Consider the following 12,904-nt stretch of genomic DNA (forward strand, 5'->3'; position numbering starts at 1 on the left):
AGTTCACAAACTGGAAAATATTTGTGTTATCATAGAATCATAAATTCGTAGAATAGTTTGGGTTGGAAGGGACCTCTAAAAGTCATCCAGTCTTCCCAGCCTCTTCTGGAGCCTGGCCAGAGATGATCAGCAATCCTGATACGGCAAAAGGCCAGCTGCTATTACAAGGTAACCCAAGGGAACCCCGAAGTAACGAAGCACAAAAACACACTGCCACCTCTCTGTGTCTCAGGTGTCCCCCTCCCTGTTTGCAGGCACTATGGAAGGGCAAGGCAAAGGTACCCGGCATCAGTTGGGCAGTGATGGGCAGGAGGTGAGCACAGAGCAGTGCTGCTCATTGCTTCCCAGCTCTTGCAACATGTGAGCTCTCTTTCCAAGGGTAGCAATGGCAGTAGCCAAAAGCCTGAATTTTGCTTCCAGAAGGAATCAGCTGTTGAGCTGAGCAAATTGGGATATTGTGCAGAGTGGGTGGAAGGAGGGAGGGAGGGAAAGCCAAGCCTGACATGGGCCAGAGCAAGAGGGGAGGCACTCGCAAAGGCCTCGGAGGCAGGATGGAAAAGACAGTAATTACATAAGAGCACTTGGCGAGCATCTGGCTGGAGTCAGCTGGGCCCCACCAGCCCTCCCTCTCCGCGCTGCTAACCAGGAGCAGCTGAGGATACGGACAACCCAACGCAGGACTCTCCGGAGGGGAGCGGAGGTAAGAGGTCCTCTGCTTTCTCTCCCAGCTTGCGATGCTCTTGGAGAGTGGGGGAAGAGGGCTGGGGAAAAAGGGAAAGGGGAAGTGGCTGTGGTGGAGAAGAAGCAGCCAGGAAGGGGAAGAGAAGGAGCTGCTTCTCTGCCTCTTGGTGGGGATGATACCTTTGCTCCGGAGGTTTTGGTGAGGGAGGAGCTGTGCAGGGTGAGTGTGTGGGTCTTTGTGGGTGGATGTATGTTTGTATGTACAGCAGAGCAGGAGAGCTGAGCTGTACACAAGGGCTAGAAAGGGAAGAAAACATCAAAGTTATTTTCTTCCTTCTGTACCTGTGGTAGAGAGGGTTAATAAGATGGAGGCGGTCATCGGGGAGAGTCAGGCTTTAGCCCCCTACTTTTCCCGTGTTGGGGGGTTGCAGGAGAAGGGAGGAAATGCAGGAGGAGGAAGCAGCTGCTTTTGGGCAGGGATTGTTGCAGTCCAATCTGGCCAGAGCTTCCCTGGGCTGCCTCCAAGGCAGAGTATGTGATGAGGGAGAGGGAAGATTCTTGAGCACACAAGGTGCCTTCAGGCTTGGGTTACACTTAAAAGTGTGGCTGGCACAGAGTTATTGGATAGCATTCTCAGAACATGTATCTTGGAGCACTCAGCCATACAAACCAAAAGTTTCTGCAAATGTAGCTGCCCTGGCAAAATTTTGCTGGTTACAGCAAGTTCCTTTCATGGAGCAGGGTGATACTACCCTAGCAAAAGTGTCTTTACTTAGCATAAACTGCTGTCCATTTGGACATGCCACCAGTGCAAGTCTTTGCCGGCTGCCTGCAAGTCCCTATTCAGCTCAGATGAGATGTTAAATACAAAGTCCTGCTCGCTGCCCACTGTGAGCTGTTCTTGCAGTCAGATGAGACAAAGGCAAAGGCCCCAGCTGATGAGGTCCTCCATGAAGAATGTTTGCTTGGTTGTGAGCAACTGAGGAGTGCAGATGGAAATGTGGGACAGAAATGAGGACAATGGCTTCCCTTGCTAGCTGTTCCTCTTGGAAAGGTAGAGGAGAGCAGACAAGGCTGAGAGCTGCAGAAGGGGGTAATGGCATTTTTGGAAATATGCCAGGCAGGAAAACCTGAGGGAGTGAGACGCCACAATAGCTTTGATGTGACAGAGAGGAACTTTTCCTTCAGTGTCAGTCTCTGAGTTTTCATGCACCCCAGAAAATGTATTGGCTTTCTATATTACCGTCAGCTGCCGAAATCCCCACCAGCAGCAGGCAGAAGTAGACAACACAACTGATCACAGAAACCTACTTCTGTCAGCTGGCAAGGCTCCATTAGGAAGAAGCGTTGCCCTAAACTTTCCCCCTTTTATTTTCCAAAATGGGAAAGCAAGGCACAGGCAGATGTGGGAGACTTGCAGTGTGTCTCATTACACATTGGTGCTGGAGCCTGGCTAAGAACTCAGGAGTACAGCCACAAATTTCTTGGTCCTCCTCCTGCCCTGGCTGGGAGGCATGTTCACTCCATGTTCATTGAGCTCAAGGCTGACAGGCAGCCTGAGAATATCTCCAGGCCTCCCAGCCCCCCTTCCTCCCTTCCCCCAGCTTGCAGCACATATTTTCCCAGAGTTTTCCGCTTGCTTCTGCAGTGGTGCTGGGGTCCTGCCAAACGCCAGCCACTCTCTGGGAAGCGGGGCCTCCCATTCCCAAACCAAGCAAATGGGAGAAGGAAAACAGAAAGAAAAAAAAAAAAAAAAAAGTCCAAGCACACGTAGACACACACAAAACCCTTTCCTCCTCAGAAACCTTGGAGCCTTCTCCAGCTGCTCTTGGAAATTGCAGAAGGCACAGTGCTGACTTGGCCCTTCTGGCCCCCGCAAAAGAGAGCTACTGCCCATCCTTCTTCCTTCTACCTCCCACAGATATGTGCATCCCCCACAGGGTGTAAGTTCCTGAATCCAGGTTTTCTGCAGGATAGGATCCCCAAAATCCTCTTCCCAAGAGATTCTGCAGTATAAGAAAAGTCTCCTGTCCACCCCACCCCCGTGGCACTCTTCCCCCCCCCCAAATGCCCTTCATTCCCAGGTCCTGGCGCAGCCACATAGCAGTCATCCTGACAGCACAAGCATACCAGCTCGACGCCAGGCTGGGTGCAAAGATCATGGCCAAGGTTTGCTCCAGATCCTCAGCTTTGCTGGCAGGCAGCTCCCCACAGCAGGGCTGTGCTTCAGGCCAGGCACACCCCTCCCGTGCGAACTGGTCAGCCCAGGACATAACCCAGGGACATGACCGGTAGATGACACGCCAGAGTGCAAGGCTTGGGACTGTGCCCAGGGAGAGGGGGTGATCAGAGAGGAAAAAACCTGATGTTTCTTCCAGTTGGCAGATGAGCCGTCTAGAAACATCACGCCTGTGGCAAGAGGCCGCAGTGGCGTGCAGAAGAAACAATGCAGGAGGGAATGAAAGATGAAGTTTGGGGACTGTGAGTGGGACACGCACAGCTGGGGAGAGCATCGCCAGCCAAGTGAAGGGCCAGGACAAGGGACTAATGCAGAGGAGTGGGGGCAGAGTCCTGCACCGGCCCACCTGAAGGAAAGCCTGTCTCTTGCACTGACACACATCTTGCCCATCCTGAGATGCTCAAGGGTGGGACACTGCCCTGCTGCCCACCCACCCCTTGCACAGGGTGCAAACTGTGCTGCCTGCCTTTTGCTGACCAGGGCTAGGCTGCACGGAAGCAAAATGGTGGTGAAAAAACCCCAAACCATATATGAGGAAAAGGCGCTACCTAGGAAAGAGTTAAAAGGCTCCGAAACCCAAGCCGGTTTGCAATGGAGAGCGCCCAAAGCCAGGGAGGGAAAGGGAGGGAGAGGGGAGGGAGCAGGTCCAAGCCCAGCTTGCGCGCCCAGCCAGCGCAGAGCAGCGCCGGTGCCAAGAGCCCGCTCGCTTAAAGCCATGGGCCGGGGGGCGGCTCTGCCGGGGGAGCGCAGCCCGCGGAGGGGAGCGCGGAGCGGAGCTCTCGGCCTCGGGGGTGAGCTGCCACGCTGCGCTGGGGGGCAGGCAGAGGGAAGGGGGGGCAGAGGCTGGGAGAGGGGCTTTCTCAGCTTGCTTGCGTGTCTGTCTGCCGTAAGCATACTTCTCTGCAGGCTGCCTGCCCCGAGCTTTGCTTCCTTCACCCTGCGCGGCGAAGCAGCTCCCCCCGGCCTGGCTGCCCTCGGAGGAGCCGGCCATCCCCTCGGGAAGGTGCTGGGGTCTGGCCGAGAGCACAGCTGAGCACTGGTGGGAGGGGGCCGAGGCACTGAGAGGGATGGGGTTTGGTGGGGGGAAGGAGGGGGCTGAAGTCTGGTTCCCAGCCCAGAGGAGAAAGGATGTGGGTCAGACTGCCTGGGACAGAGGGGTGGTTGGGTTAGACTCCCCTAAAAAGTTGGTATCTAGTGACTGGTGGGCTGAAGAAGTTTTTCACAGCCCTCTTCCCAGGTTCAGTAGCCCACAGGAGCATGCTTTTGCTAAAGGGGCTGTGTGGTTTGCCACGTCTCCTTCCTCTATTCCAGCCTGGGGACTGAATCTTCTAGTGGCTCCAGTGGTTTGCCTAGTGAGGGTCAAGCCTTCTTCCAGGGTTAGGACCTAGTCTCCAGTGGTCTGCGCAGAAGGGCGTGGGCATCCTCTTGGGCCATGCGGTTGCTACTCAGATTGCAGCCTTGAACCTTCAGGGACTTCAAGCATGTAAACTCACTCTGCAGGACAGCGCCATTTCCTCCCACCCCTGGCTCCAGCCACAGGAAGATGCTTTGTGGTTATCTCTTCTCCATCCCATGTGTCCCCCTGTTCTTATACCTCACTCTGGTGCTTCCTTGTATCTTCCCAGGTCACCATGGACACAATGTACCTGCGCGCATCCCTGGCCTTCCTTCTCCTCCCTCTTTTTGTGCTTGGGGCACCCACCGATGAACCCAACCTCACAGAACAAGCCCCTGGTGCTTGCAAGCGCTGTTGTGACCCACCAGACTCTTCCACAGATGCCTTACCGCTCCCTCCCAGCCACCACCACTTGCCTTACCCAATGCCGGAGGTCCGTCCCTATATCAACATCACCATACTGAAGGGTAAGTGTCCGTCTGGGCCCCGGGATGCCAAGGCCTGCTCAGGGACTGGTGGCATTTCGAGGGAGGTGACAGCTGGATTGCTGGCATGCTGGTTATGCTAACAGACTGTCAGATGCCATACTGAATGGTATGTGCCCACACACACTGTGCCCAGGGTTTAGATTTTTTGTGCTGAGTCTTGTAGTGCCTGAGGGAAGGAGCAGTCTATCCAGCTGCAAAATAAGGATGTTTGGAGGGTAAGCATTGGCACCCAGGAAGGCTGTGGGGAAACATTCTCCAGCTCCGTGGGTCACGTGCATTTTGGAGTGGGGGGAGGGCAAAGGGAGGCGGCAGCTATCTGCAAGCACCTCCAGGCTAACTGGCAGTAAATCCCAGCTCATTCCACCCTGCTGTGGCTGGCTTGGCTAATGGGAAAAGGCTCCCTATTTTAGATCAGCTCCTCCCTTCAGGGCTCCCCTTTTAGCTTTTGCTGCGGGCAAAAGCCTGTTCCCAGCTGGATCCTGCTCCACTCGCTTATTGTTGTTCTGTGGTTCCTGTAGGCTAGCTGGGCAGATGCTCCCCCTTCCCTGCCCATCCTGGAAATAGCTGCAAGCCATCAAAGCTCAGAAGTGTGTCTGGGTTAGATAGAGGCCTGGGCTAAAGTGGGATGTTGCAGGGGGACCTACAATACTGTGCAGGGGATGGAGGGGCAGAAAAGAACAAGACACAAATCTGGGGCACTCACTTGTGCTGGAGGCTGCGCTGACTCCTATCTCTTCTCTCTGTACATAGTGTACGTTCTGGTGCAGCTCACTGTCTGTATTGATGCCTGCCCAAGTGTGTGACAGGCAATGCACAAACTCCAGGGTAGAACTGCAGTATTACTTATACTAATATACAGGATGCACAGGGGATGCCGGTATTGTCCAAAGTACCAGCCCTTTAACTTGCACCGCACCATCCACCAAGTCCAGCTTGAACCTTTTCCCTCTTACCCACCCTATTGTACCTCTCCAGTCATATTCACCCACAGGCTTTACCTCTTCTTCCCTTCTCCAGCCTACACTAAGAACAGTGTGCACCCTACATGGATAATTGGGTCATAGGAGAGGTGTGTAGGAAGGCAGGGGCTGTGGTGGAGGTAAAGTGTGGAGGAAGAAGAAGAGGTCAAGAGCCCCACTGGTACTTTGCACTGCTGGGCTCCCTTTCAGGCTGAAGTCTCCTAAGGACAGGCCCTAGTGCCTCCAGCAAGGTCATATCATGTGGTGATAAGGTTTTTTAAAAGAAGAAACCCCAGTTGCACCCAGAGCTCTGCTAGCTCCTTTCCCATGAAGCACAATGATATTTTGACCCTCAGGAGTGTTCCTTCTTCTGGCATTGCCCCATTCTTGAGCAATCCTCTGCCTCCTCATCAGGCATTCTCACTGCCACTTCCACCTCTCCATCTGGTATCACACAGGAGTGTGTTCTCTGCTTCCTCTTGTAGGAGAGAAAGGAGACCGAGGAGAGCCTGGGATGCCAGGGAAATGGGGTAAAGAAGGACCACGAGGTGAGCGGGGTGCCCAGGGCCAGAAAGGCAGTAAAGGACAGATGGGCACAGCGGGAGACCCCTGCAAGCATCAGTATGCTGCATTCTCTGTTGGTCGCAAGAAAGCACTGCACAGCAGCGAAGGCTTCCAGGTCTTGATCTTTGACACCGTCTTTGTCAACCTCTACAGCCACTTTGATATGTTCAATGGCAAATTCTACTGCTATGTAGGGGGACTTTACTATTTCAGCCTCAACGTCCACACCTGGAACTTCAAGGAGACCTACATGCACATAATGCACAACGAAGAAGAGGCAGTCATCTTGTATGCCCAACCCAGCGACCGCAGCATCATGCAGAGCCAGAGCCTTATGCTGGAGCTTCAGGAAAATGATGAGATCTGGGTGAGGCTCTACAAGCGGGAGCGGGAAAATGCCATTTACAGTGATGATGTTGATGTGTACATCACCTTCAATGGGTACCTGGTCAAGCCCAGCCTTGACTAACTGTCTCTCCTCCTCCTTGGGGCCTCTTCGGCCTTTTCCTTCTTCCTCTCTCTCTTTCTCTCTCTCTCTCTCAATCTCTCTCCTGCCCGCAGCCACTGCAAATCACTTGGAAATGGGCCTGTGAAGTCTCAGGCACTGAGTGTGAAACTTGCCACACTGGCTTCCACCTCACGCTCTCTTGTAGCCAGGCCTGTAGCTGTCCACTTACAGCAAGACACTACCATCTCTCGCCCCCTCACCTCATGATCCCAACTTAGGTTATCAGCATCTTCTAAATCTGCCAGTGAGCTGTGTCTGGCATTTAGGGTCCTGGAGCAGGAGGAAAGCTAAAATGCTGCTCCTGGGGATGTGTCCCTCTTGCAGCTTCATACACAAAGGACTCCTGTATAAAGGGCTAAAAAGTCCCCGCTGCCCAGGTGCACCCTGGCTCGTCTCCATCACAACTAGACACACTAGTTTTGCAGCCTGAAACGTGGTCTTAATGTCACCTCTCACACCTGTAGTCTGGAGAGCTGACTGGGGTCTGATGGCCTCCTGTATCAGATGTAAGACCAGTGAGAAACAATACTGGTTTTCCAAAAAGGGGACTGTTGGTCTTCTGAAGTATGTCACTGGCTTTCCTTAGATGCTCTTCTGGGTCACAGAGTCCAGGCTGGCTGTAAAATCTAGGCCTGGTGGGGCTGTTCCCCGCTGTGCTAGCTCTAGCCCTTCAAACAGGTGAAGGGCCAGACTCTTCAGAGCTATCTGCTGTTGAATCAGTAGAGCCCACCACTCGATTCCCAGTAAGGATCATAGAACAAGAGAGAGAGAGACCACCCTACCAAGCCTGCCTCCCCAAACTTCCCTGGGGTGCTACTTGGTCTCGGTTCCCCAGCTGTGGGAAGCTAGTCCAGACAGAGAACCTGAATCTGCTCCCTTCTTTGGCAGAGGTGCACCCATGGCCTTCCATTGGTATCAGCAGTATTTTTAACACTTGCTGATGTGAGGGGAGAGTCAGGCCCTGCTTACTGTGTGCCATTACATTGTCCTCCTGAAGGTGGTTCTCCCACACTGGTATTGAGGCACCGCTGTTTCAGGACCTGAGATAGCTGGAGGCTGTGAGAGCTATTGCAGTTACATCAGTTCCAAACCTGGGCAGGCTGGCTCCTCTTTGCCTCTGGGATGGAAAAGAGAGAGAGGTGAGACTACAACAGCTCACCCCAGGGTTAAAAGCTTCCCTGCCCCATGCTCCGTGCCCTTTTCTGGCAATCTCATCAGAACAACTGAGAAAAGCATGTGGCTAAAACAAATCCTTGCTCTTCTTGTCATGTTGGAGATGTTGCAGTGGGAAAGGAATGTCAGCAGCAGGGTTTTCTAGTACCATTTGTACTGGTCTCACACTGCTCTCACTCAAGTCCCTCCGGGATTGCTGTGGTCCTGGTGGGGGGCAGGTGAGGCTGACTCAGCACTTTGGGAAACCTACTTCCACATGTTGTGATGCTCCTGTAAACAGCGGTGCCAAGAGTTGTCTCTTTTTTGAGTTTCAGGACAGGACAAGCAGGAGGAGAAACTATTTCTCCTCTGCCCATCACTGGTAATGAAGTCTTCCGAGTTACATAGCTTCTGTGCTCTCATGATTAGCCGTGGTCTCTGCCTATAGCACCTGGGACTGCCAGAGCTCTGCCATAGGAGATATGCATCCTTATACAGGACTAGGTCTGGTACACTCAGCCCAGGATGGCAAGGGCACAGGGACCCAGGATAAATATTAAAAATGAACCTCAGAAAATCGCAGGACATTTTCTCTCTTGTCCTGTTTGCTTACCCTCCCTGCTTTGCTAAGGAAGATGTACAGACTGGAATGAGTTTCAGGCACTTTCTGTCCTGGATCCTCCCCACCACTGTCACTGAGGCAATGGGTATAAAAACAAGGTTTCACTGAGGCAAAGCTGGGTTTTTCCCAGGGAAGCATGTAATGATGGGATCATGGGAACTAAAGGAGACTGTGAGTTTCTTCCCCTCCCTAAGCAGGTCAAGTGTGTGGAATTGCTCAGAGACAGGATTTCAGACAGTAGAGAGGAAGCAGCATGTTGGAGATGATGCTCAGGACTGAATCCTTTTCTCTCTTCCTCAATAGACTGCAAACCCAGATATTGTCTATTTACAGTGTATAGTGCCCCTGTGTCTCCCTAAAGAAAATCAAGCCTCTCTAACACTTAATACCTCCAGAAACAAGCTTTCTTCTTCCTCCTTTTCTATTTGATGTTTGAATGCCAGTGATATGTCTCATGCGCCTATCCATGAGCAGTCAAACAGTGCCTGATCTGTATGAGAGGGGAGGGCAGGGGGACCAAAGGGTGTGTTTAACAGGCTTCTTGGTGCTAAACAAGATGGCAATCCCTTGGTGCTAATTAAGATTTCAGGAGTATTGGGTGCTTTCTGGAAGGTGTAGTAGGCCGAGTTGTAATGTACTGTGGAATTAATGGTGCTTTATGTTACAAAACCAAACAAACTCCAAGTTTTGTATATATATATGTATATTATTTTTTTTCCAGTGGTATTAAACTTTTTTTCCTTGGTTGTTTTGCACTTAGATCCGCTTTTCCCTCCCAACCTATTCCTTCTAGCTCTGATTGTCGCCAAATAGTGTGATGGAAAAGACACTGACCTAAAGTCAGGTACGAAGTCTAACTCGGCTCTAGAAACTTCCCTGGGCAATCCTTGGCAATCTTCTGTCTGTTTCCTTTGTGGAGAGCCATTCATTACCCTAAAGATATTTATTACTTGAACACTTATAATTGTGACAGTCCTCTCCTCTTCTGGGAAAGCATTAAGCAAATTCAAGGAAGGATTCTTTGGAAATTATCAAAAAAACCCAGGACAATACAATGGCTTGTAGGCTTAAGCTTCAAGTACTTAATTATATTAAGGAAGGCTGGGCTAATGCTGGAGTTCTTTTAAGGGGGATCAGACCCTTTATCTGGTGAAATTTTTAGCAGATCCTTCTATCAAGTACTTAGTAAGCATGTGTGTTTTCTGTTTTCCCTGTGGTGTTTCTCTTTTCTCTGCCAAGAGGTGAAAGCCAGAGGTACAGATGTAAGAGGTACATTAAATTGTTGACTAGACACTTGTGCTTGCTAACAGTCGGGAGAGTGGCAGTTCCAGAGTTAAGCTGCACACACGTTTTTGGAAGACCTGTGTGTGATGAGAAAGGCTTGAGGTTCATGTCAGAGGTGGAAAGACAAGAGGTGATTGCCCATAAAATTGGGGAAAAGGGGGAGACACAAGGGGGGAGTGGAGACTCAGAGGCTTGAGTGGAAGATCTAGGAGGGATAGAGGCCTACGGACAGGGAGATGCTTTTTAGAGGTCTCAGTGCAAGTCAAAGAGGTAAGTGGGGGGTTATTTAACATCTTTGGGGTTTGGACTGAGGGGACTTCTGCTGAAGTGGAGGAATGGACAACAAAACAAGAGGAGATGCCCATATAGGATCATCTGTTTTGAGTTTAAATCATCTTCACGTAGCTTCTCCTGTGGTTTGACATGTACCAGATGCTATGTTTGGCAAGGGGTGGAAAACATTATCATACACATCCTTACAGGCTTGCTTCACATTTTTTATTTACTTCTGAGGAAGCAGATAGAAACTTGTCCTCAGGAAATGCAGGGGCTGTACTTGTGCAACCTGGCCCCTTGAGGTGAGATCCTGGTAAACTGGAGGTGACTTAGTCACACTTACAGAAGGTGAGGAGTGAGGGAGGAGTGGAAATGTGTAGCCAGACCTTCTAGGATTTTTTTCTATGATTCAATTCTTCAGCCTGCCCACTTGGAGAGGAAAGTGTCACCTGAAGAGTCTCTTCAGCCAAATCCCTTGGGGCCAAGATGCACAGTGACAGGCAGGATCTGTAGCTGGTGCCACCCATCACACCATGGATGCCTGACTGGGGAGCTGCTGTAGGTGAGACTCAGCTCAGGCAAGACAGACCCTGCAATGCTGTTGAAGGAATGCGTGCCAGGCTGGGTCAGCCCAGCCCAGCTGCCCTGCCAGTGGGTGCAGCCATGCCCTGAAGGCCATGAGACTTCCATTCACTTCATTCACCCCAGGGCTGGGTCCTTTTCCATGCAATGGGGCTGCACCGTGGCATGTGAGCCTGGGGTTGGTGACAGCCAGTACCTCTTTCCTGGGCAAACAAGAAGCGTGCCCTGGAGTGGGCAGCTACAGCACTACTCTGGAGCCACGCTTCTCTTTTCCCCTGAAAGACAGGTCTAAACTCTGCTACAAAAGGCTTTGTGGCCATGTCTCAGGCTTGTTCGAGGTATCTGCCAAGGGGACAGCTCTTTAAACTGGCTTCCTGCAGGTTTGTGGTTTTGCAGGCATGAAAGGTGGGGAGAGTGGGAGAGAGGAGGTAAAGGGCAGGATATGGTGCTGTCTCTGGGGAAAAAAGCATGTGTCAGGCCCAGCTCAGGAGAAGCTCAAGGCCCTGCAATAGCTCCTTGCCCTGTGATTGCTGTGGGAAAGGGGAAAAGAAAAGCAGGGCAAGAAAAGAAATATAAAAGGAGACCTTTGACCCCACTGGGGGCACTAGATGGGCACAGGTGGACATGCCTGCACCCAAAGCACCAGGTACAGCAGGGGCATAGCATAGCAGGACCTGTCTCTGAAGTTCCTCTGATCCCATGTCACAGGTGGGGCAGTCATGGGAAAGGTCTCTGGCAACCCCTCAAGCCTCGCCCCAGCTGCCAGCCATGGTGCACCCTCTGCCCCACATGAGGGATCTGTGCACCGTTCAGGGGGCTGCCACAGTGTAGCACAGCAGGTTTCCCCTCTGCTCCAGCTTGCTGTCCCTCCTCCCCTCCCAAACACCCAGACAACCTGCTTCGCTCACACATCAGCCACACCTCAGCCTTGTTTTACTTCCCAGAGTCCAGGGAGGGAGAGGAGGTATTGCAACGCCCCAGCCAGTACAGCCCAGTGCTGCAAGCAGAGCTGCTGCCTTGCTCCATCCAGTGCGTTGCAGCCAGATGCCAGCGATGGGTTGAACCTGCTGCACATCTCCTTTTTCTCACCTTGCTGGCTGGGACCTGCTGTTGGGCCCAAAGGGCTGGATGTGGACCCTGCCCATGGCTGCATGGATGGTGGGGCACAGCTGCTTTGCCAAGGGTGATCATTCCACTGCCTCACATGGTATGGCCCTCCTCTGACCACAGTGGAAACATGGGCATTTGCAGAGCCATGCTGGGCTTCAGAAGTCAGCTCGGTGTGCACTTTGCTATGACACCCACACACGTGTATACATGCATTTACCAGCCCAGTATGGACATATCTCACCTTCCTGCCAACGGAAACTGTTTGCAAACGGCCCTTTGCAAACCTGGCTCGCTCTGAAGATGCTATCAGGAGGTGGGTAGAGTGGGGCTGAAGCTCCAGGCCTTTTTGGTACAAGCATAGCAACCTCACCTCATTACATGCCTCCCCCTTCTCCCACCAGCCCTCTGTGATCTCTTTCCCTGCAGTTATACCATGACGAGTGCCATGGCAGAAGGTTTAAATCAAAGGCTTCTGAGAGTTTCTCAACCCACAGACTGGCCCATCTCTTGAGTTTGTGTCACTTACTTAACTCACAAATGGCCAGAGAATTATTGCAAAATCTCACACCTTTCCCACCCTGCTTGCAACAGCTAAAATGGGAGGGAGCAGGATGGAGAGCCCTTGGGTCGGAGAAGCTAAGGAGTAGGGGGTTCCCCGTCCACCTGGGAAGGCTGGGATTCCAGGTCAGGGTGAGTAAGAGGTGGGGGGCTGTGTTGTTTCTTGATTCACTTTAACCTATTGTATCCACGCCTTTGAGAAGTGACACTGACCTGCATCAACCTTACAGCTGCTGAGGTGCCTCGACTGCCAGGGAGCCCAGACAGTGCAAACTGCAGTGCACCTCTGAGGCAGGAGATGTGTCCAAGCCTCACTGGTTGCTACTGAGGACAGTTGCAGTGCTTCAAAGCAGCCAGGGGAAGAAAATACCCAGGGAGAGGAAGAAGGACAACAGGCTTCCTTGTCTAACTGATGCACTGCAGGCATCATTTTCACTCTTCTGGTCCCCTGCTCTGAAGTCTTGACTACCCTCCAGGTGTTTGAC

The 12,904-nt window shown here is 52.2% G+C and overlaps 1 protein-coding gene across 3 annotated transcripts; it reads left to right on the plus strand.

Annotated features, from left to right (window-relative positions):
* Positions 1-229: 229 nt before the first annotated feature.
* Positions 230-9,356, plus strand: C1QTNF6 (C1q and TNF related 6). 3 transcript variants are annotated; one of them, XM_056341606.1, is made up of 3 exons: positions 230-313; positions 4,546-4,783; positions 6,249-9,356. In XM_056341606.1, the coding sequence occupies exons 1-3, from the start codon at positions 260-262 to the stop codon at positions 6,794-6,796; spliced, it is 840 nt and encodes a 279-aa protein (XP_056197581.1). In that variant the 5' UTR covers positions 230-259; the 3' UTR covers positions 6,797-9,356. The 3 variants fall into 3 exon arrangements, with proteins under 3 accessions (XP_056197581.1, XP_056197579.1, XP_056197580.1); XM_056341604.1 differs by lacking the exon at positions 230-313 and adding an exon at positions 474-700; XM_056341605.1 differs by lacking the exon at positions 230-313 and adding an exon at positions 3,591-3,711.
* The last annotated feature ends 3,548 nt before the right edge of the window (positions 9,357-12,904 follow it).

This window comes from Falco biarmicus, chromosome 5, assembly GCF_023638135.1.
Source record: "Falco biarmicus isolate bFalBia1 chromosome 5, bFalBia1.pri, whole genome shotgun sequence".
NCBI classification, from domain to species: Eukaryota; Metazoa; Chordata; class Aves; order Falconiformes; family Falconidae; genus Falco; species Falco biarmicus.

Excerpts from the sequence above, each read along its gene's own strand:
- C1QTNF6 (XM_056341606.1), top strand. The coding sequence starts at position 260 with ATGGAAGGGCAAGGCAAAGGTACCCGGCATCAGTTGGGCAGTGATGGG. Across the intron at positions 314-4,545 it reads TGGGCAGTGATGGGCAGGAG|GTCACCATGGACACAATGTA; the intron begins GTGAGCACAGAG and ends GTATCTTCCCAG. Across the intron at positions 4,784-6,248 it reads CAACATCACCATACTGAAGG|GAGAGAAAGGAGACCGAGGA; the intron begins GTAAGTGTCCGT and ends TTCCTCTTGTAG.